This window comes from Sinohyriopsis cumingii, chromosome 4 (genome assembly GCF_028554795.1).
Source record: "Sinohyriopsis cumingii isolate HCF-2022 chromosome 4, ASM2855479v2, whole genome shotgun sequence".
In the NCBI taxonomy this organism is placed as follows: domain Eukaryota; kingdom Metazoa; phylum Mollusca; class Bivalvia; order Unionida; family Unionidae; genus Sinohyriopsis; species Sinohyriopsis cumingii.
The window spans coordinates 28350174-28374995 of NC_142964.1; the positions used below are offsets into that span (position 1 = coordinate 28350174).

Consider the following 24822-nt stretch of genomic DNA (forward strand, 5'->3'; position numbering starts at 1 on the left):
AAGAGCTGATTTTAACTGTAGGCATCCACAAATGCTCATGGTGCAGAAGCATCCATAAATGCTTCCAGGTGAATCAGGTAGAGCATCCACTAGCGCTTTAATAAGAATGAGGTAAATGCCTATATGCCTACACGAGGTAAAGTTAAATAAAGTTCATTATTGTGCAGACTGTATCTTAAAAATTTTTTTGAACTCATTTGTAGAAGTTCTCACATATGACTGTTTTCTAAGTGTAAACTCTGAAAACTTTTTGTGATTTGCACACTTGTGCACCCTGACAGCATCTCTGTTTTATGATTTGTGTATGTTTCAACAAATAAACTTATATTTGAGATAAATTTTTCTTGTAGCAGGAACACAACAAATGTTAAGGAACACATTTTAACTATAAATTCATATTCATTACTTTAACTACTCTTAAAAATGATGGAGTGATATAATTTGTTTGCTATATAAAACCCATCTGAAGTATGATTACATACAATTTACATACATGAATCTATATGTACAGTCTTGAGAGCAGAAATATTTGAAGAAAACACCTCAGTTGTTTCCAATAAAGGAAAAAAAGTTTTTGCAAGCAGCATACTTATAGATCATACCACATACAGGACACAAGAAGGAATTAATAAAACTGCCAACAATCATATTTTATGTTATCTCTATTGATGCAACAAAAATTCACTATCAAAGTAAAAATAACAAATATTTCAATAAATTAAATTTCTCAGAAAAATACTTACCTGATCACAATAATTTTAGGAAAATAAACCCTTTGTCTTTTGTGTCTATATGAACCATATACAAAAAGGGAAGAAACTCCAACCCATTACCTCCCTTTGATCATTGCTAGGTGGCGTCAGTATTACGTTGCACAATACAAAAGCTAAGGATGATCGTATTAGCAGGAACATGGGAATGATTTTATTGTGATTTTTTCAGTAAATATTTTCAGAGAAACATAATTTACTAAAAATTATGCTTTAGCCTTTAATCCATTCCAAGAGAATAGGTCATAGGAGGAGGGAAGATTCCATACATGAACATGAGGCGGTTGTGTTGATGTCAACCAGATCTGGTAGTCATCTGGGAACCAGCCACTGGATCCACCAGATTCAAATCTTATCTCTGAAGCTAAATCCCAGACAAAAACTTAAGAAGATTGACTGTGCATGCAAGCCACATCTTCTATTATGTCGCAGACTGAAACTACTTTCAAAAGCATGAGCTGAAATCTTTATGAGGTGACTTTAATCTTTTGAAACTTTAGAGTGCACCAAGCATATAAGCCATTTCAGCCATGACTATAGGGTTTGAGAGGTGATATCATTTTTCCTGGTCTTCACTATAAGAAACAGTAATACTTAAGGGCACAGACAGGGTCTTGTATGGTTGCTTGTTTGAACATATTTATTAACGAGAGAGCATATGACAACTCTTTGCTTGTCTGATGATGGCAGCCTATTCTTGGCAACACAGCCTGGATTCGTCGATTCTGAACTGTATAGTTTAGATACATTGAAAGGGGATGTAGCTTACTCTCCCTGCATGCCAAAGCTAAGGCTATCAGAAATCTCATACTGCATGATAATAGCTTGAGTGAGGTTCTGGCTAAACTGAAGTAAGCCATGTCAAAACCCATGAGAGATTCCATTTTGAAAATTGGGTTTTGGATTTTTGGTCAATTCAAGGTCTGATAGATCTTTATCATGACCAATATCGTGTCTTGCAGGATGCCTGAAAATGTTGGAAATTATGGCATGGTGGCTTTTGACAATAGTTTGAGCTAATTGTTTTTACTTGATCTGCCAGATCAAGAAATCAGCCAGCTGTGGGATTCTGACTCTCAAACGGATGATGTTGTTGACTTTGCACAAGTCCCTAAACATGTGGCACTTTCCTTATATGTCTTGTGAGGTATTTCTAGCTCATGAGATTCTCTGCACAACTAAACACTGAAACATCCCGCTTCACAGGGCTCTCCTGACAAATGCCAGGCATAAATGAAGAGCCTGTCTGGACAGGGATGAGATACCTGTGACCACATCTGTTTGTGTAGGTTTAGCTTCATCAGAATTTTTCTAGGCATGTCTATCATTAGATCGAGTAGATCGTTGACTCATGACTTGACCCACCCATAAGAATCAGTTTGTATTTTTGACCCCTAAATTTCTGTATTATTTTCAATACAAAGACCGTGTAGTGGTTGGCAAAGACCCTAAGACCTTCCAATGGATTAACAGTGCATTCATGGCCCAGGATTCTGAGTCTGAAGCAAGTGCAGCAAAGGTGGGCAGCTTGTGATTCCATCTTGCTGCATAAAGGTTTATCATCAGACACCCTCAAGCACAAAAGTCCAATAAGAGATCATCTCTCCTTGAGAATGAGATTCTGATTCAACCTGAATGTCTGAGCTGCAGATATGTCAAGCTGGAGAGGCACTTCTCAATGCCTGCCTCTTACCTTCATCTATCCTTCTACCAAATAAAAACGATAATCTGAAAAATGTCACACTGAGTGACAATGAGTGATGACAAGTGAAGTCAAGCATTTTGTCTCACCAAATCTAACTTGACAGAGACCATCAGAGCATTGCCCATAGAATGATTAAAAACATTATTACATTCAAATATAATTTCTGGATAGATGGCTTGAAAATGCAAAGATATTCACAGGATTTAGGTAGGTCTTCAGAACTAAGCTGATAGAACTGTAGTGAAAGCTTATAACTGGTACCATTTATTGGGAGCAATGGATTTGTGAGGTAATGGAATTTGTTTCTTATGTTTATGTGATTGGTGAAAAAATGTTCAAGGGAGAAATTGATATGGTATTCAACATAATACCATCGCGTAGCTAAAGTTTGCCAGTTTAAAGCACACCATAATTTGCCTAAAATGACAATGTAAAAATTGTTGCAATAATATGTATGCACAATATTCGAAGAGTTATCTCACATTGGCTAAGTTGTGAGCTCTTTACTTTGGAGGTACAATCTCTCATTTTCACAACATGTCACAATGAACCCATGAAAGATCCAATTTTAAGATTTATGTAACTCCAAGTTAAAGTGTATAGAGGCACCTGGCATGAATGGTAGAAAATTCAAAGAAATCTGATGTTTAAGTAACTTGAAGCAGCCATGTGTGTTGGAATCAAGAAAAATGAATTAATAATGTACAACTGTTTCATAGTTTTAACGATTGGGTGGTGTGCTTATTAAGTTATGTGTGATACTTAATCCAATATGGTATGTTCCTTTTTCACAAGTTTATTTGTTTTTCTTCAATTCATTTTATTTACTGGGACTAAGAGAAATGTCTAAAGTACAAATGTGAGTGATCCATGTGTTTAATTTTCAAAGAATGACTTGTGTCAGATCGGAATTAGACAAAATTAGAAGCAAAAAAATAGCCATAATATTATAATTTTGCTGAATAACTAACTGATCATTAAAATCAGTGAAACAGCCTAGCTCACTTTATTTAACTTATACTAACTTGACTCTAAAAATGTAATGCATTCAAATAATAAACATTTTTTTTAAAGATAGATTTATCTAATATTTATACAGGATATCCCTAATTAAAAAGACCTGACTTTAGAGAACTCACCTGTAATCCAACAGCCTTGATCCAAACCACACAACTCTGGGCATAACTGCGTTTATCTGATGGTCTGACAGGAAAAGGGGTGCGGTTGTCATCCTCACCGTATGGATTTTCAGTGAAGTCTGATATTGGTGCTAGATTATTAATATCTCCTATCCAAGTCACAGCTTCAGCACCTGCAAGGGAGGACAGAACAAGAAGATATTTCCATATCTTGTACCACACTTCCAAAATATTTCTTCCAACATGCTGAATTTTTTATAACATACAAAATTTTGCACAATTAAATGTTGCAAACAATTTATTGACAATTTACAATGCTTAAATTGTATGGCCATTTTATTAATAATTCATGCTTGCTATTTAAGATAAAAGTTAGTAAAAAGCAATCAGCCTAATGAGCTGAACTGACCAATTGAAAAATGCCAATCAACTGCTAATTACCAGCTTATCAAGTCAATTGCAATGGGGGGCTCCGAGTGGTCTAAAGCGCTCTGCGTTACGGATCACTGCCATCTCACCTCTGTCTGCGTGGGTTCTAGTCTTAGATTCAGCCAATGTGGGTATGTGAGAAAGCTTGCCAGTAGCTTCTTGTAATCGGTGGTTCTTTCCGGGGTTTTCCCAGGTTCTTCCTCCACCATTAATACTGGCCGCCATGTATAGCCTATTGTGTGCCGAAAAATAGCGTCAAACCCTACAACAACAACAACAAAAAACAATTGCAATGATTTGGCTTTAATGGCACAGCAACGTTTTTAAGGTTATATCACGCAGAGTCAATTTAAGTGCACTGGTCATAGACGCACCACTTTCGCCAGACTGGGCTGATGTGATGATGTGAACTAAACCTGCATGCATGGCCAATGAGCCACTATACTCCCTGACCAATCCTTGTTTGCATTATATGAGCCACCATAGCTCCCTGACCAATCATTGTGTGCGGTATGTGAGATACCATAGCTCCCTGACCAATCACTGTGTGCGTTATGTGAGCTACCATAGCTCCCTGACCAATCATTGTTTGCATTATATGAGCTACCATAGCTCCCTGTCCAATCAGTGTGTGCATTATATGAAACACCATAGCTCCCAGACGAATCGCTGTGTGTGTTATATGTTACTCATACCAAAGTACTTACTTGATTGTAACAGCCTTAGGAAAGAGGTTAGAGCCTGGCACGTAAGTGGTTTTTGCTATATAACATAAACAAATTGATATCAACATTACTTGGCCATTTCTGCCTTATTTTTCTAAAACTTGCAATCTCTGTCGCTGCCTCTGTGCTATATATATATATATATATATATATATATATATATATATATATATATATATATATATATATAGCACTGCCTCAATATTACACTCATCAAGAAAACTGGATATAATATAATGTGTAGCAACCAAGGCAAAATTCTGTACCACCACCAATGGCCTGTCACCTAAGCAGCTTTAACTATATAATTAAAGAAATTTAAATTCTTTTAACTTAAGTATCTTTTATTACATTTTGTGAAACTATTACTATCATTTGAAAATTAAGCTTATAATATGCTGCAAATTAGTTTAGTTTTTAAAGGAACTGCTGTGCAATTTAGTGGGCAAGGTTATGTGGGCTGTACGAATTAATATATAGCTGTCTCTTTACCTGGCTCAAAAAGGGATAGCATCAGACTGGACTTCTTCTTACTGTCTGCCCAGGAGTACAGCATACCAAACCAGTCCTCTCTGAAATTAAAATAGCTTAATAAAAATAAGTCCTGGAGCATATGGAAAGCACAGTGTATCTGTAGGTTAATATTTACTGACTGATTCTTCAATGGATGAGTTGTTTCTGCTAAATCTGTAGGCCTGCAGGTTGGCCCATCTTACAAGAAGTCCATTCACAATTTTACCTAGCAGGTGTAAAACAAAATTTAAAAAAAAAAACTTAACATCATCCACAATTATTAAATGCTTGGTTGTTTGGCTTTTTGATTATTCTGATTAATCATCACACCAATAAATATTACCAAATTAGCACATTAAACAAGGACTGTAACAAAAAGAAAAGCATGCAATGAAAAGTCATTCATTAAAATTTATCCCACTTACACATAATCAAAGATAACACACGGGGCTCCCAATGTTGTGGAGCCTACTGAGTTAGAAAGCAAATAATGTTTATCTGATAATACTTAGCTGGTCACATTACATTTGGATAATTTTCTGTTATCTCCGAATCTAGCCCTCCAAGAAAGAAGGGTTAACTCCACTTGGTACGTACTAGGTGGCTACCTTTTTATACCTGGTTTAGGACACACAGTACTAATTATAATTAAAAAATGGGAACCAGTTTGAAAATGAGTGAAGTTAAATTAGAGTGTATTTGGATTTGGCTGGCCAAGATTGGTTGATAATGAAAGATAGATTTAAGTAAGAACTTATCTTAGTTGTAAATGATATTAACACCTGACCCTTTGGTGCTGAATTGAAAGCACATGTTTCTAACACATGCAAGTCCAGAAAATGCTGCAGCTCATATTCTTTTCTTTATAAAGAATCTGTCATCCAGGATGTATCTATACTGATAAATGTAAGTTTGATCATGAGCACAGAGAAATTTAAGTACTGTTATTGATTTTTTAATATCATGGTGTCAATATAATGTGTCATGATTTTGCATGTCTTTATCCTGATAGACCTGCTGTAATGTCCTGTTACACAGCAAACCTACTGGGTGCTACATGTGCTTAACTACAACCTATGAGTACAATGTCCAATAAGTGTTCAATTTACTGGATCATTCCAAACAATGCATTTGCATTCGAAGTCACAAGATGTGTGCATAATTAATGTTGTTAACGGGAACAGGTGTCCTTCATATGTTGATATACACAAAGATAGTTTCACAGTACTACCTGAACATTTTGCCCAAATTTGTGTCATACCCGACTTTTGTGATGGCCACCATTCCCTCCACCTTCAAGCTGCCATGCAGTAACACAGTAAAAGATGGGACTTTCCCTTCATCAGCTACACTGTCTTCTTCCTCCTCTTTTGACTTCTCAGTCTCATCTTTGTCTGAAAGGAATCTAGGATTTTAGTGATAACAGAAACAAATGTAGTGGAGGTCGCTCTTGTTCAATACATACAGGTATCCTTTTTGCATCATTACTCAACAGCTGTTATCAAATCAAAACATGATATATCATAACGTCATAATATCGTATTGCAACAAATGTTAGAATAAACAAATTTACACTTTCAAATCTGATACAAAAATGATGGTAGAATGTCCTAATGATATCAGTGACTCACCGATGTACATGGTGATATTTATACCTGTATTAATAGGAAAATATCTATGCACATTTTTTATGTAGAAAGCCACAAGGAATAAATAAATGGTAAACTATGTTTACTACATTTGTTGGCTAAAGTTTGATTTCGACTTTAACAATTAAATAAAATTAGAGCAACTTTGATGGCTCATCAATCTTCGTGGCTCATCAATCCAAGTGCATATGTACACTAGAAAGTGTCATCTTTGGTGGCTCATCAATCCAAATGCATATGCACACTAAAAGTGTCAACTTTGGTGGCTCATCATTCCAAACGCATATGCACACTAGAAAGTGTCATCTTTGGTGGCTCATCAATCCAAATGCATATGCACACTAGAAAGTGTCATCTTTGGTGGCTCATCAATCCAAATGCATATGCACACTAGAAAGTGTCATCTTTGGTGGCTCATCAATCCAAATGCATATGCACACTAGAAAGTGTCATCTTTGGTGGCTCATCAATCCAAATGCATATGCACACTAGAAAGTGTCATCTTTGGTGGCTCATCAATCCAAATGCATATGCACACTAGAAAGTGTCATCTTTGGTGGCTCATCAATCCAAATGCATATGCACACCAGAAAGAACATCAACTGTGATAGCTCTTCAATCTAAATACAGTGTGAACCCACTATAACACAGTAGTTGGGAGCCATAAAACCCGACCGCATTATATACCAAACTGTGTTATATGCAACCAAGTCAGTTAGCTGAAGAAAATGTACCCCCAAAAACATGGGGGGGGGGGGTGCATAATAAATGCGGTCGGTAAAATATGTGCTTAGTCAGCACAGTTACCATCTTAAACTGATGCATATTAAATGAGAAATACACCTGTAGTGAAAACAGAGATGACATAATATAATAGTTCACTTTATTTAGAGAACCATGAACTGGTACATATATGTGAATCCTGTTTATATATAAATGTCTAATGTATAACATGAATAGAGTATCAACACCGTGTACTCACCGCGAACCTCATCATATACAATGAATCCACAATACAAGTGATTCTATCGAAAATATGCATACACACAACTTTAAAATATTTTGTAACAGGTCATATTGGTCTGAATTCAGTGGAAAAAACAGCACAATCATGTAACGAATGACGAAGCACATTTACTTTAAAGTATGTTCCAAGTCGGTAAAAGTTAGTTTGCGTTTTAAGCTGCCGTTGGTAGCGTTCATAAGCATAAACTTTTTCCCTACAAAAAGGAAACTTTCACAGCACAGTTAACATGTTCCAGTCATGTTGGAAAATGCAAAAATCAATCAGATTCCATCACTTTTATTTAAGTTTGGTACCGGCTTTCTTTGATGAAGGGTGCATGCACTATTGAAGTCACTGCTAAAGGACAGCTTTGGAGAACCAAACGAATACCCGTTTCTTATTGTGGCGGCAACATCAAATAACTGTATTACATGACTGAGACTGGCATTTTTTCCATTTGCTGAGTATGTTTTCATAACAGTCAGTGCTTCAATGGTAATCTGTTTCCTTTGAAATTTCAGCAAACTATTTAGCTGTCGTTTAGACTATTCTTGTTACTGTCTCTCCATACCTACTAAATAAACCAATAAGATGTATTTTTTTTTTTTTTTACATTTGTGGTAGCAGCTTGATGCTGCCTTCCACGCATGCATCTGAAAATTAACAAAGGGTCAATGGATGATAGAGACGCAGGTGTTCTGGTCTGATGACGGATTATTACAGAAAATGTGAGTGTTCTGAAGGATTTAATTCTGAGTGAAAAGAAGAGGAATTTTACTTACCATCCACTTACAAATGTCAGTCTTTGTAAATATATTAATTACTAGCGAGCGGCCTAAAATCCAATGAAAGATAGATTACGAGACAATGCCTTGTCCGGCTGATCTCCGTTACAATAAATGTCAACAACAAAAAAACGGATATTTCACAACATACAGAACTCGTGTTAGATGTCAGGATAAGCAGATTATGATATACTGTTTACATGGTTTGTCAGTATGGACAAAGAATTTGTTTATGTAAGAATAGATAAATTTCAATGCATTTTATATCCAGTTTGCGGCTTCCTTTCATGTGGTCTCTGAATTTCTGCACTCCAAACCAATGGTTGTATATAAAAGTTTAAACTGCCAACAATGTCGCCAACAAATAAAAAAGCCACATGGTATGTTTTGCAGCCAATAAGGAAAAACAATCCAAGTTTGCGACATTGGGGAAGACCTACACAATCCCAGAATAAACTTTTTATGCGTTTTTTCTTTTTCTTACTTTTAAGAAGAAAAAAAAAAAATACTTTTTCGTGTACGAGAAAAATACATTTAAAATTTCAGGAGCCAAGCCACGATCGTCTTGTATTATTCTCTCTTCCCCAAAATGATAAGTAACTTTTTATGTTTTATTTGTACTTTTTAAGATTTTTATTTTGTGCACAAGAAAAATACATGTATATGAAATTTCGGTAGCCATGCCACAACCATGTTATATCCGAATTCGCATTATAACGGAGCACGCTTTAGCGGGTCACACTGTACATATGTACATCGGTGAGAGTGTCAACTTTGATGGTTGATTAACTCCAAATGCATAAACACATCAGAAAGAGTGATTACTTTGATGGTTTGTCAATCCAAATGCATATGTGCACTTATGTCTATTTTGATTGCTCACCAATTTAAATACATGTACATATGCACACCAGAAAGAGTGTCAACTCTTGTGACTCACCAATCCAAATGTACATGTACATCAGAAAGCATGTCAACTTTGATGGCTTATTGATCCAACTACATTATGCACACCAGAAAGAGTGTCAAACCTTATAATGAGATGAAATAGTCAGTCTTTTCAAACTCAAAATCACCAAAACAGCCATACCCCAGCCCTTCAGCCATGAACTGAAGTAAAGATGGTATCATAAGATTTGCCACATATCTCAAGCATCTTTTGAATAAAATACAGCTAGAACCCACAACCAGTAATGTAACCTTCTGACCCATCCTATTGGGCCATTTGGAGAAATATCAAAGTATAACCAATCAAGCTTTTGTAAAAACCAATTTTTTGAACAAAATATATCTTTAATAATACTTGCTTGATGATAATAAATTAGTAAAATATCCACTGCCTTATAAACCAAGCTCTACCAACCCCAGAAAGACATTAACCACATCTTTTGACTTAATTAAGCAGAAAAAGCATTAAAACGTCTACATGCCAAAAGGAAGTCAGACAATGTTAATCTTCTCTTTGATGGAGGAATTGGTGCCAAATCCCATCATTCATCAATTAATACTGGAGCGGAAGTACATGCTCTTACATTGATGTAACTGCATGAAAAGCTTAGGCAGGTGTGTCTGTTTGCTGATCAGGTAAGCATTATCTAAGAAACACATTTTACTCCAAAAAAAAAGGTTTCTTCATCAATAAATTACCTGAGTATAATACATACTCCTGAGTTTGGCCCTTGAACTAGATGAATATGATTTGGAGGAGGGTTTCCCCATCAGGTGCCCTTTCTACATCTGTGAGTGCCCTATTCAGTTTCTCTTGAGTATGCTCAGCTTAATGAATGACAGATCAGCATAAAAAGTAACAGCTGTTCAGTTGCAAACCAACTGTTGCATGCCTTGTAAATATTTCCATCTATGCATATGAAAGACGGCTTTTGCATTCCTGGGCCTGCTATATTTCTGTCAACAGCTGGGCCTTTGATGTGGTTTGGTTTGCTTTGATTTCTGAGTTTTACAGCACAGCAACACATATAGGTTATTTAATGCTGAAAGAATTGAAAAGTTCCTTGGAAAAAATGCCTGTGTATTTTGGAGAAGACAGTACTGAAGTTAGATGGGAGTCGTCATTGTGAGAACAAAAGCCAGTTCATGCTTGGGACATAAGCTGTCTTTCAATTCAATGCAAGATGTCAGTGACTCAGGCAAAGAATAGAACTCTGGGGCCAGAAGCCAGAAAACTTGTTCCACAGATGTAAATAAGGCTTAGTCTTTGTTGGACATTGTCCAGTCATAAAGAAGAGAAGGGCTTGCAAAGATATGTCTTCAAATTCAGAGGTATGGCACAACAAGGAAGTCAGTTACGATGGTATTGAACAATGGATTTTTGTTGTTGTTGTTGTTCTAGGGTTTAACACCATTTTTCAGCACAAGATAGGCTATACAAGGCGGCCAGTATAACTGGTGGAGGAAGAACCCTGGAAAACCCAGGGAAGAACCACCGACCCACAAGAAGCTACTGGCAGGCTTTCCCACATACCCATGCTACAACAATGGATTTAGGAAGCATGTAGCTGGGGACTGTTAAAAAAGAGGCTTGGAATGTATCCATGCTGGGACATGGCAATACATTGGTAATCAGCAAGCATTGGATTTGAGTGTTGTTGAAAGTCTGAGATAGGATGTATGTATATGGGAAAGGGAAACACTGTAACCAGTAACAGAGCATGAAAGAGCTGAAACTAGTATTGGAATAATCTGGTGCTTGTCCACATTGCCTCCATAGGTCCGGAAGTGCTACAACCAGATCTCTGATGCCATCAAAATATGATTATGGACTGGGTAAGTCAATAATATAAATCAATGTACCCAGAACCAGATCATACAAGGACTGGTTGCTGTTGTTGTGGATTTAATGCCATTTTTTCAGCACATGACAGGCTAAACGTGGCAGCCAGTATAGTGGAAGAAGATGATCCTGGGAAGAACCACCAACCCACAGAAACCTCACAAGGATTATAGTGGATCTCATATGAAGCAATCTGAAATCAGATACTAAGGCTTGGTACAAGCAATGAAAGCAGAGATTACCAGGATGTATGTGTTGTGTTGGGTTGTCCAAGGCTGGTCCACAATCTGTGAATATCATACAAAGCACAGTGTGTCTTAACACATTAACCCTTGGAGGATTTTGTCATTTTTGCCTGATATTTGAGTAGGAATCACATTTTGGAAGCTATTTCTGAATACATCCTAATACATCAACTTCCAGGTCATTTTCAAACAACCTAATGCTTAGATGATTTAGAAACATTGTTTTTCATTGACTACTTGGCTTGCACATGAGCAGAAGGGTAAAAGAGTTCTTTTCTATTTTTCATTTTTTTGCTTAACAGACCCATTATTTTCATATCAACACCATTCTTTATTCCAAATGCCCATCTTATCCTACTTTTTACAAAGGTTCATCTGTCTATTTGCAGTTCATACCGGTCTGCGTTAGATTTGAGACCAAAAAGTCTAAAATCCAGACTCAAAATCAGATTCCGACCATGGGCGAATTTTGGGTGGGCAAAAAATGAGGTTAAAAAAATGAGGGTTTTCCCTCTGTATTTTGTAGTGCAACAAGAACTTCCAGATTATTTGGTATCATTGTAGAGATACATCTATCGAACCTTTCTATAATACCACCCACTTTAGTGTATCATACAAGACCTTAATGCTGCAGAGCTCAGCAGTAGGTTACTATCTCCTGCCACGTAAACTCGTCAGCAGGGATTAATGTGTTAATAAACACAATGACTAACACTGCTGAAAATAAAGGAAACGAAATACACTCTCATCACAGCATTCAGACAATCTGAAGTTGCTTTAGTTCTACTGATCATAGATCAGAAGAGCTTATCAGATGATCAGTTGTATGTCGTCTAGCGTCTGTCCGTCTATCAATTAGCACATGCCTGTTATTGCTACTCCTCCGAAACTACTTGGAGGACTGCCATGAAACTTTAAACACACATTCATTCCAAAGTCCAGTTGGTCATAGATAAAAATAGCACTGATCACACATCCAACAAGACCGCCATAGCAACCATCTTGAAAACTGCTATTTTAACTCTTAAATGGATGGGCAATTCAATATGAAGCCTCAACTAAAAGACTTCATCATGTCTAGTTAGTCTCGAATGAAAATGGCACCAATCTGAATCCAAAATGGCTATCACAGCAGCCATCTTGAAAATCTTGTTATTGCTCCTCCTCCTGAATGGATGAACATATTGAAATGGTGTTTACAGTAAAAGACTTCTTATGATGTTTACTTGGCTCAAACTGAAAATGGTGCCAAATTAGGTCCTATAGAACCACCAGGGCAGCCAGTTTGAAAATCTTGGTGTCACTAATAATCCTTAATTGATGGTCATATCGACATGGGGTTTTCACTAAATGAATTCTTATGAGATCTAGTTGGTCCAGACTGAAAATGGTGCTAGTTTTAATACATTTTTGCCAAAACAGCAGCCATCCTGAAAATCTTGCTATCAATACTACTCCTGAATGGATAGTCATATCAACATGGAGTTTTCATGATGTATAGTGGGTCCTAAATAAAAATGATGTCAATTTGACATCCAATATGGCCACCATGGCAGTCAACTTAAAAGTTGTGTGTGTGTTTGTGTGTGTGTGTGTGAATTGGATTTTAAATGTAGTTTTAACAATTCTTCAGTCATATCGCTACGATGTCTGCAGTGTGACAGTTTTATAGTGATGTCTATCACTGGGGCATCATGCCGCAGACTTGTAGCATCATGTCCCACCCAGCCACATTATCCTGACACCAGGCCAACCAGTCCTAACACTAACCTCTTAATGCTGAGCACTAAGTGAGGCAGCTGTTAGTACCATTTTTGTAATTTTCATAACTTAAGCTGAACAAAGTCATACTGACGTGGTTTTCACCAGAAGACTTCTTATGATGTATCATCAGTTTTTTCAATGGTGAAGATCTAACATCCAGTACAGCTGCCACAACAGCCTTATTGAAAATCTTGTTAATGCTAGTGGTGATGGTAAAGTCATATCTTCAATCTCTACTCCTCTCCAAATGGATCACTACATCAACATGGAATTTTCAGCAAAAGACCTATAGTAAATGAAAATGGGACCAGTCATACAACCAATATGGCTGCCATGATGACTGTCCTAAAAATCTTGTCACTACTCCCCCTGAATGGATGATCATTATGACATGGGTTTTCACCAAAAGACCTCTAATAATGTCCACTTTGTCCTAAATAAAAATGGTGCCAAACTAGTATCAGTATGTGTTCACATCAGCTAACTGGAAAATTATGTTACTGCTGAAGAAAATCAGAGATGATTTCAACATCTAACAGTTAAAGGGAAGAAATGGTCTTATCTTGATGTCTGGAAATTCTTCTCACCCAGCAGAGCATCAGTCCCTTTGAGGGACTCTTGCTTTTAAATTCTATTTTTATGGACAGAACACGTTTAGGGTTGGCATACAGAAAACTGGTTGGACAAAGTCTGCTTTAAGCTACTTTGCCAATAAAGCAAACTTATTTACAAGACTGTATACACTTCAGTGTTTTTCAAGCTCATCTTTAGCCATAACTTATTTCATCAACTTTGAGTGTTACTTGTTATATTTCTGTCTTATGTTTTTCTTCTGTTTCAGATTACCACTTATTCAATTTAATCTGAAGATTATTTTACTAAATTTAAATCACTTGATACCTTGAAATATATGAATTCTGAAATTTAAAAATATTTTTAAAAGTCTGTTTGAAATTTTTTCACAAGTCTGAGTACTCATTTTAAGCCTAGTGGCTGAGTGGTCAAAAGTGCTCACCATTATGGATCACTGCCATCTCACCTCTGTTTGCATGGGTTCAGCCAATGTGGGTATGTGAGAAAGCTTGCCGGTAGCTTCTCGTGGGTCGGTGGTTCTTTCCCAGGTTTTCCTGGGTTCTTCCTCCACCATTAATACTGGCCGCCATGTATAGCCTATCATGTGCTGAAAAATGGCATTAAACCCAACAACAACAACAACAACAGTTTACGCCTAAATTAATTTTGTGATTTTCAATATTTTTCATCAAGGAACACTTTCCCTTCATCAATAAACAAATTGGCAAGTACACTATTTTTCTGTTTTAAGTAAGTATAGCCATATTTGCCAATGCATGACTTCTACCAAACATATCTCTCTATGCCCTGATGCTATGTGTCAAATTGGTTCAAAATATGTTGAGCTATTGTTTTTAAGTCCAATACAGGTTTTTCTATTTATAGCAACAGTGACCATACTGGATGGAAGATAGGCATAATTTGTGCAAGTTTAAAATTTATTAATGCCATAATGCTTCCTGTCTAGCTTAGTCACATTTTCTGTTCAGCAGCTTTAGAAAAGTCATAGCAAGCTCTTTGTAATTTTAGGAGTCGTAGCCATATATGATAAAGCATCATTTGAAAAGATCTTCAGGTCAAGATGATTTCTGACAAGTTTAGTCAAATTCCAGTTAACAGTTCAGGAAGAGTCATTTAAAAGTTTGTTTTTTGTCACTGTTGCTTTTTTATTTTTAGTAACTGTAGCAGTATTTGATGGCAAATCATTATCAGTCACATAAACTTTAAAGGTGTTTCTGTCAGAATACTTTCTCAAATTTGATCAAATTCTGCTCAGTGCTTTTTGAATAGAAGTGGTTTAAAGGGTTTTAACTGTTTTCAGTAATAGTGGCCATATTTCATGCTAAATCAGAATCATTTATAAGAATTAGAAAGCTCTGTATGACAGGCTGTTTAACAACAATTTTGGTCAAAATTGGTCAAATGTTTTTTTGAGAAGAGGCTTGCAATAGCAATTGTTAATGGATGAACTGTAAAAGATTGATGAAACACATGCCATAATCTCACCTAGCCTTAACACCAGTTGATGGGTGTACTGTCGAAGATTGATGAAACACATGCCATAATCTCACTTAGTCTTAAGACCAGTTTAGCTAACTGAACAATGACATACACAGGTAATAACAGTCAAACACTGTGCTAAATTTATAGTGAAGTGGACACAAGGAAATGGTATAATTGACAAAAAATTACAGAAAGTATCTAATAATTGTGAATAAGGATGCAATTAGGTTGAGTTCTAAGATGTACTGTTAAGAACTGTTGACAATCAAAGCAGCGAATTAAGATGATGCCAGTTAATGATGAAACAGACAACAGTTTAAATGCAGAATTTTCATTTACTGTGACAGAATTCAGTAGGACAATAAATCGCATATACTCTCCTGCTGATGAAAAAACTCCAAAGATTGCTCAAAACTTGAAGAAAAAAGAACAATATGGAAGGTGTATGTGAGGTTACTTCAGTGTACTGACTAGATGCAAGGAGAAGTAGTCACTGATGAATGACTAGATGCAAGAAGTAGTCACTGATGAATGACTAGATGCATGGAGAAGTAGTCACTGATGAATGACAAGATGGAAGGAAAAGTAGTCACTGATGAATGACAAGATGGCAGGAAAAGTAGTCACTGATTAATGACTAGATGCAAGCAGAAGTAGTCACTGGTGAATGACTAGATGCGAGCAGTAGTAGTCACTGATGAATGACTAGATGCAAGCAGAAGTAGTCACTGATGAATGACTAGATGAAAACAGAAGTAGTCACTGATGAATGACTAGAGCTGGTGCCAATCCCTCTATCCAAGTGTAGACCACTCTCTCATGGCTTCATTCACCACAAGCAAATAACATTTTATGACTCTTTTTGCATAAAGAAGCCAAAAGATGTGGTTAACATCCATTTACAGATGGGATGGTTGGATTTGCAAGATAGTGGATGTTCACCTAATATATCATTATCATGTATTGTCTGACATGAAGGCTGGATTTGCAAAGAAACGGTTGTACCATTAATTATTAGAATCAGGTAATGTACCTGATAGGATGCTTGGATTTGCAAAATAGTGGATGTTTTCCTAATGTATTATAATCAGGTATTGTACCTGACGGGATGCTTGGATTTGCAAGGTAGTGGATGTTTTCCTAATGTATTATTATCAGGTATTGTACCTGACGGGATGCTTGGATTTGCAAGGTAGTGGATGTTTTCCTAATGTATTATTATTAGGTATTGTACCTGATGGGATGGCTTAAGTTCAAAAGATAGATGATTTCCTAATGTATTATTATCAGGTATTGTACCTGATGGGATGCTTGGATTTGCAAAGTAGTGGATGTTTTCCTAATGTATTATTATCAGGTATTGTACCTGACGGGATGCTTGGATTTGCAAGGTAGTGGATGATTTCCTAATGTATTATCATCAGGTAATGTACCTTATGGGATGCTTGGATTTGCAAAGTAGTGGATGTTTTCCTAATGTATTATTATCAGGTATTGTACCTGACGGGATGCTTGGATTTGCAAGGTAGTGGATGTTTTCCTAATGTATTATTATCAGGTATTGTACCTGACGGGATGGCTTCAGTTCAAAAGGTAGATGATTTCCTAATGTATTATTATCAGGTATTGTACCTGATGGGATGCTTGGATTTGCAAAGTAGTAGATGTTTTCCTAATGTATTATAATCAGGTAATGTACCTGATTGGATGCTTGGAATTGCAAAGTAGTGGATGTTTTCCTAATGTATTATAATCAGGTAATGTACCTGATGGGATGCTTGGAATTGCAAAGTAGTGGATGTTTTCCTAATGTATTAAAATCAGGTAATGTACCTGATGGGATGCTTGGATTTGCAAGGTAGTGGATGTTTTCCTAATGTATTATAATCAGGTAATGTACCTGATGGTATGCTTGGAATTGCAAAGTAGGGGATGTTTTCCTAATGTATTAAAATCAGGTAATGTACCTGATGGGATGCTTGGAATTGCAAGGTAGTGGATGTTTTCCTAATGTATTATAATCAGGTAATGTACCTAATAGGATGCTTGGATTTGCAAAGTAGTGGATGTTTTCCTAATGTATTATAATCAGGTAATGTCCCTGATGGGATGCTTAGAATTGCAAGGTAGTGGATGTTTTCCTAATGTATTATTATCAAGTATTGTAACTAAAGAAGAAATCAATTACTATTTTTGATGCAGTTTTCACCCAAAGGCTATTTACAGACATCTTCCTATTATGATATCATTTCAGCTTGCACTGATTTTGAACCTGCCAATATGCTAAGTATGAATGCTTATCATATAAAATTATTAAGTTAAATAAACATTCTTTCACCTAATTCTAAACCCTATGATGCAAATGACACCTTTTCTTACTGCTTCTTGGGTATAAAATTAAGATAATCTGGGATAATTACACACTTGCTTATCTCTTCTACCTGGCTTACCTCCACTGCCAGAAAATACATTTTTTATTTATCAAATTCACGCAACAAATTTGAATATTATCCTTAAAATAGAAATGAGTGAAAATATTTGTGCAGCTAAATCAATGACTCATTGGATGTATCCACATCCAGTATTAAAAAAAATAAAGCATTTCTTCCAATATTTCATCCTAGAAACATATGAATATAGGACTTCTACTGCGGAAACTTGCCTATAACTAATTTTAGAGGTTGCTATTTAATGTTACTCAACAACTGTGTTGAATCAAAATAAGAATTGTTGGATTATAAAGTTTTAATAGTATTTCATCAGTAGTTTAAACATATGCCATGAAAATATCCCAAAACAAAAGAATCAAGTGACTATTTTGAACATTATACATTTTTAACTTTCTACACTCAATTCTCCCTATTTTCACAAGCTACATTTAGCTGGAAAGAAAAGCCATTTTGCCCAAATACTGAAGTCCAAAATGGACCTTGAATTAGTAACCTGGATTACTTCAACTATATATATCCCTTGTTATACTTCTTAAGGTAATTTTGTTCCCAAAGCCATTATTGTAAAAAAACAAAAGTTTTTCTTTAAACTATGATTGGGAATGGGGCCAAATTTCATCCCCTAAACAGGCCCAGAAAAATCCTTTAGACTTTCCCTTAAGGAATTTGACCTTAATGTGACAGGAAAGAGATATGGGTAGTGAAGGAAATATTATATTAATTGAAAGACTGTAGTAAGCTTTGGCATGAAAACATGATATAAAGGAAATAAAGAATATGTAAATATATCCACTTTCTTTTATATGTCATTGATTTTTCTTTTTCTTCACTTTTGTGACTATAATGGGCAATTTTTGAAAACATTTTGTGATGCTGTCACATGCTTAATGGAGAGATCCCAATGCTGTACCGATAATTATTCCTTGTGCCAAATAAGAACAGGTGTGACAGACAGATGGACTGTTAATTAGAAAGATTTACAGATCAAGATTACTGCATTTCCCACATGATTTCATGAATACTCCTTAACACAATCACTGATCTGCAAACTATGCCATAGTGTACTATATGTGGGACTGTCAAACTATGCCATAGTGTACTGTATGTGGGACTGTCAAACTATGCCATAGTGTACTGTATGTGGGACTGTCAAACTATGCCATAGTGTACTGTATGTGGGACTATCAAACTATGCCATAGTATACTGTATGTGGGACTGTCAAACTATGCCATAGTGTATTGTATGTAGGACTGTCAAACTATGCCATAGTGTACTGTATGTGGGACTGTCAAACTATGCCATAGTGTACTGTATGTGGGACTGTCAAACTATGCCATAGTGTACTGTATGTGGGACTATCAAACTATGCCATAGTGTACTGTATGTGGGACTGTCAAACTATGCCATAGTGTATTGTATGTGGGACTCTCAAACTATGCCATAACGTACTGTATGTAGAACTGTCAAATTATCCCATAATATACTGTATGTAGGACTGTCAAATTAAGCCATAATGTACTGTATGACGTAGGACTGTCAAACTTTGCCATTATTTGACTGACAAATTATGCCATAATGTACTGTACATGGAACTATCAAATTATGTCATAATGTACAAACTATGCCATAATGTAACATATGAAGGACTGTCGAACTATGCTATAATGTACTGCTTGATGTTGGACTCTCAAACTATGTCATAATGTACTGTATGTGGGACTTTCAAATTATGCCATACTGTACTGCATGATGTTGGACTGTCATACTATGCCATACTATACTGCATCATGTTGTACTGTCAAACTATGCCATACTGTACTGTATGTAGAACTGTCAAACTATGCCATAATGTATTCTATGTGAGACTCAAATTATGCCATAATGTACTGGATGATGTTGGACTCAAACTATGCCATTGTTGGACTGACAAATTATGTCATAATGTACTGTATGAGGAACTATCAAACTATGCCATAATGTACAAACTATGCCATAATGTACTGCATGATGTTGGACTCTCAAACTATGTCATAATGTACTGTATGTGGGACTGTCAAATTATGCCATACTGTACTGCATGATGTTAGACTGTCAAACTATGTCATAATGTACTGTATGTGAGACTGTCAAACTATGCCATACTGTACTATATGATACTGGACTGGAAGAAACTTTCACAGAAGAATCTTCAATTGTTGAATGACTGCTGCTATTTAAGTCAGAAAAAAATCCCCTCTTCCTTCAATGTGCTAATGTAGACAAGGCAAATAAAATCCCCTCTTCTTTCAATGTGCTAACATAGGGCAAATAAAAAGACTCTTCTTTTGATATGCTAATGCAGACAGGCCAAAAATAAAATCCCCTATTCTTTTTGACATGCTAAATGTAGACAGGGCAAAAAGATCCACTCTTCTTTATTGATGTGCTAATGTAGACAAGGCAGAAATAAAATCCTCTCTTCTTCTGACATTGCAAAGTAGAACACAAGGCAAAAATAAAATGAAATACTTATGTACATCCAATTAACGAAATCCACTGTCAGGATAAATAAATATTACTTACTGGCATAACTACAATTATATTGTTATAGAAACATGCAAGTGCATTTAAGAAACTGTTAATCTGAATTAATAAAGGCATATATTAACATATTGCATTGGGTATGCTTAAGGCTATTCTTGATTGAGATAACATGGCAATCACATGACCTCATATAAAACTCCTTAGCATTGTCTTACAACACTATGGTCTTAAACTAAGTAACAGAAAAGGGTGAAAAACAACTTTGTAACATTCAACAAAAAAATTATTTCCCTAGAATACAGTGAAAAAATTAAAATGAACTGATGTTATTGTCAATTAAATCCAAAATAGTCCTAAAAGTTATATCACCAGTCAGAAAATACTGAGTATTTCAAATGAATTTCAGTGCTTTTCCAAATGTATTCCAATTATGAATGTGATGTGCCAGTAACACTGAATGTGCTAATGTGCCAACAGTCTTTATTTATCACAATGATATAATCTGAAATGTCTTTGAAACAATTCACAATAGTTCCAAAATAGTGATTTAATCCTAAATCAATTAGCACTTTGTAATTTAAATGAATAGTTTAAAGAAATAAATCCTTACAAATTGTAATGAATCACAACTAAAACTGATTCCTCTAAAGACTGACATTAAGATAGGAATGAGTAATTCTGAAGTAAACATTTATATAAAAAGAGACACAATAAAAGAACCAGGATATGGATCATTTCCCCATCAAATTCATAAACAACTTCCTTCTAGAACATTCTTAACTTCTAAAAAGGCTAGAAGTTGAACTCAACATCTGTACACAAATTACATTAAAGTAATAATGATCTTAAATTATAATCTAAAATCACTGACAAGAATTAGCTGTTTTAATGTTGTTTATAAAAAAAACAGTCAGGTAGGCCCAAACTCCAACCCTTAATTATGGACAAAGGTCAGTCACACAATACAAATGAAATATATACAACAACTGGGTACATTAAAGGCTATTCCTAGTTGAGATGACATGGTGACAACAAGACCTAACATAACAAATAACACTGGTGTCAAATCAGATGGACAATTTAGCAGATGAAAAGAGCATCAAATTAATTAATGGATAATACATATAGAAATATTAGCTAGAATATAAAAAAGTTGATTAAACAAAATGTTTCAAGTAAGAAAATAATGATATCATGATGTTTCTTTGCATAAAATCAACAGTCCATTGGGACTTCTGGTGGCTGAGTGGTTTGAGAGGCTCCCCTTTACTGATCACTACCTTCTCACCTGTCCTTCATGTGGGTTCGAGTCTTGGTGGTTCTTCCCAGGGTTTCTACAGGTTATTCCTCCACCAGTTATTTTGGCCACCATGTATAACCAATCATGTGCTGAAAAAAAGGCATTAAATCCACAAAAACAACAAGAATAATCACTGGAATGCATCAAAGATAAGTTTAACAAAGCATCTGAAAATTACTTACCTAAAATATAAGTACAGTAAATATTTGATCTAACTTATTGCAAGAAAATGTATGTGAATTTTTATCAGGCTTTATGTGAGTACCTTCTCTGTGAAGTTTGTCTGCCTTGGGTGCAGCTGGCAGGACAAGATGACGGGACAGAGTAGGGGGACTAGAGATGTCATGGAGATCCAGAAATCCACAGATATCCAGCGTACTGCAAATGCTCCTCTGGACTAACTTAAACTCATGTTGTCTAGGCAAAAAGAAAAAAAATCACATATTCAAGAATTCTGTAGAAAACTATATACTGCCTGCTCCAGCAAGGCATCTTCCAAATACCAAAAAGTTAACTGCAGTGTAAAAAGTAAGTTACTGTGACCAACATTTGCTTGTTAAAAGCAGTAACATCCATGATAAGTAAAGTTTTATGATTGTATATGCAACAGTGTCAAATAAAAATCAGTGAAATGTAAAAACTGAACAACAATGCCTATGCCAACAATAACAATGACAAGAACATAAAAAAGTGAAACCTTTGTCCTGAAAATTCAATTCAAGCAGAGAAAGGGGTTGTTTTATATGCACAACATCCCAAAAATCTGATATATCTCAGAGTAATGTTGGAGATCAAGATGCTGGCAGTGCACAATAATACTGTCAATTCAAATATTTTACGTTGTGCCACTATTCCCATTCAGAAATATATTTATGACATGCACTGCGTTTATCCATTTCATGACAGTATTCATTACACAATACTTGCATTTACAGGTACATTTAATACTACCTGCCACAAAATGAAATGTCCTTCAATGTTGTTTACCTACCATTAATTGTTTCCATTTTTGTGAAAATTCTAACAACCTGTATTTTGTATTATATTTGTGTTTTGCTATATAAATTGTTTGATGCAATAAACGATTTGATTTATTTTATATTTTCCTTTTCCATAAGTTAGATTTGATTCACAACTGATATTTCCTAAGTTTTCTCCTAGTGCACATGGCTCGATAAGCCTGGCTTGTAAAGGCATTACTCACTTTGTTTTCAAGTTGACAATACTTTTAATCAAGCTGCACATTTAATTTATCTACTTGTTCAGTGCCAAATAGTTCTACATCTTCAAGTGAATGTCTGACCTAAATCCCAAAGCTTGTAAAGTCAACACCCACTTTGATCAAGCTGCAAGTTGCAAACTTGCTCAGAGTCAAGTAACAGATGGTGTTTATTTGAACTTTGTGTGATCTTGCTGCACAACAGAATGTGTTTAGTTGCATCCTTTAATAGATTTCACACAATGTACAATCAAATTGTTACTTGCAGAGCCCTAGCTAAGTCTCTACATATGCACCTGCATGTGACAGTGAAGCTGAGGAAATGGAGCTGGACAATATTTATGCTGACTAGACAACTTTATTAGATGAGGATTATTTCTTGGAAACTCTGTACCAGATGACATTAGATTATGACATTAATAACTTCAATTTTTTATTTGTGAGATGTGTGGAATTTATGTATCATTGGACATTGTCAATGAAATCATTCTTTATATCAGTATGTGTCCAATAATTGAAATGGATTTATCACATAAATGGATTTAAAATGTCAAGCATTATGGATTTTAAAGGATTTAATTTTTAAAACGGTTTTCAATTTATTTTGAACATATTCCACTCAATAAAAAAATTGTATTTTACACTGGTTTGTCATTATTTTTCCTATTAGTCTATCTATCCAGTTTGTCTTGTTTTATTTTTCAAAATGCAACTCTGACTCACTGATGACAAGTTCCCTCTCAAATGTATTATATTTGCAAAATACATCCTGACTTGTAGGAGAGTCAAAGAGGAATTGACTTTTTGTAGCCCCCATAAGTGGGGTCTACATATAGGTGACTTATAAGCAAGTATATACAGTAAGCTTCACAGGCAATTGCTACCTATATCTTGCCTTCCTAGGCAAGTGATGCTTATGCTTCCCACGCAAGTGATGCTTATACTTCACAGGCAACTGATGCCTATGCTTCCCAGGCAAGTGATGCTTACACTTCACAGGCAAGTGATGCTTATGTTTCCCAGGAAAATGAAGCTTTTAGGAAAGTGATGCCTATGCTTCCCAGGCAAGTGATGCTTATACTTCACATGCAAGTGATGCATTTACTTCACAGGCAAGTGATGCCTATGCTTCCCAGGCAAGTGATGCTTATACTTCACATGCAAGTGACGCATTTACTTCACAGGCAAGTGATGCTTATGCTTCCCAGGCAAGTGATGCTTATACTTCATGTGAAAATGTTACCTATGCTTCACATGCAAGTGATATTTATTTCATGCCTATTGTAATGTATATCAATAATTTTTTTAAATTTTATTCATGACTGTAAGTTGAAGTGATTACCTATAGATATATTTTGTGTATGTGTATATTAGTTTCTATTTTAAGATATTAAGAGTGACAAGATTGCATAGTATCTATAAATGGCTATTATCAAATTACTAATAATAATATTAGTAGTAAACATGTTGATGAGTTTGTGGGGTATTTCCCACTGGGCAGGTGGGTTCTTAGAAAAATAAAGTAACTTCCTACTGGATGGTTTAGGTCAAGTGCATTCTTTTACAGTGTGGGGTGCTTGTGAACTGTCATATAACAGAAGCAGCAAAATGCCTTTCCACCTCTCATACTTGTATATAAGTAGGTGGAGCTGGACAATTTTGGTCTGTCTTATTTCTTATGTTCTTGTTGTAACATCAGTATTCAGATGTGTTTAATGTTGTGTTCATATAT

At 35.6% G+C, this 24822-nt stretch overlaps 1 protein-coding gene across 2 annotated transcripts in view; it reads right to left on the bottom strand.

Moving 5' to 3' along the window:
- LOC149800862 (integrator complex subunit 14-like) overlaps positions 1-24822 on the bottom strand; it is a 63383-nt gene that overhangs the window by 18255 nt on the left and 20306 nt on the right. For both annotated transcript variants that reach the window (XM_089954874.1, XM_089954875.1), the window contains exons 6-9: positions 22137-22288; positions 6543-6675; positions 5261-5340; positions 3615-3787 (exon numbers count right to left, since the gene is read on the bottom strand). In XM_089954874.1, the coding sequence (XP_089811000.1) occupies positions 3615-3787; positions 5261-5340; positions 6543-6675; positions 22137-22288 (538 nt within the window). The remainder of the gene's footprint in view (positions 1-3614; positions 3788-5260; positions 5341-6542; positions 6676-22136; positions 22289-24822) is intronic.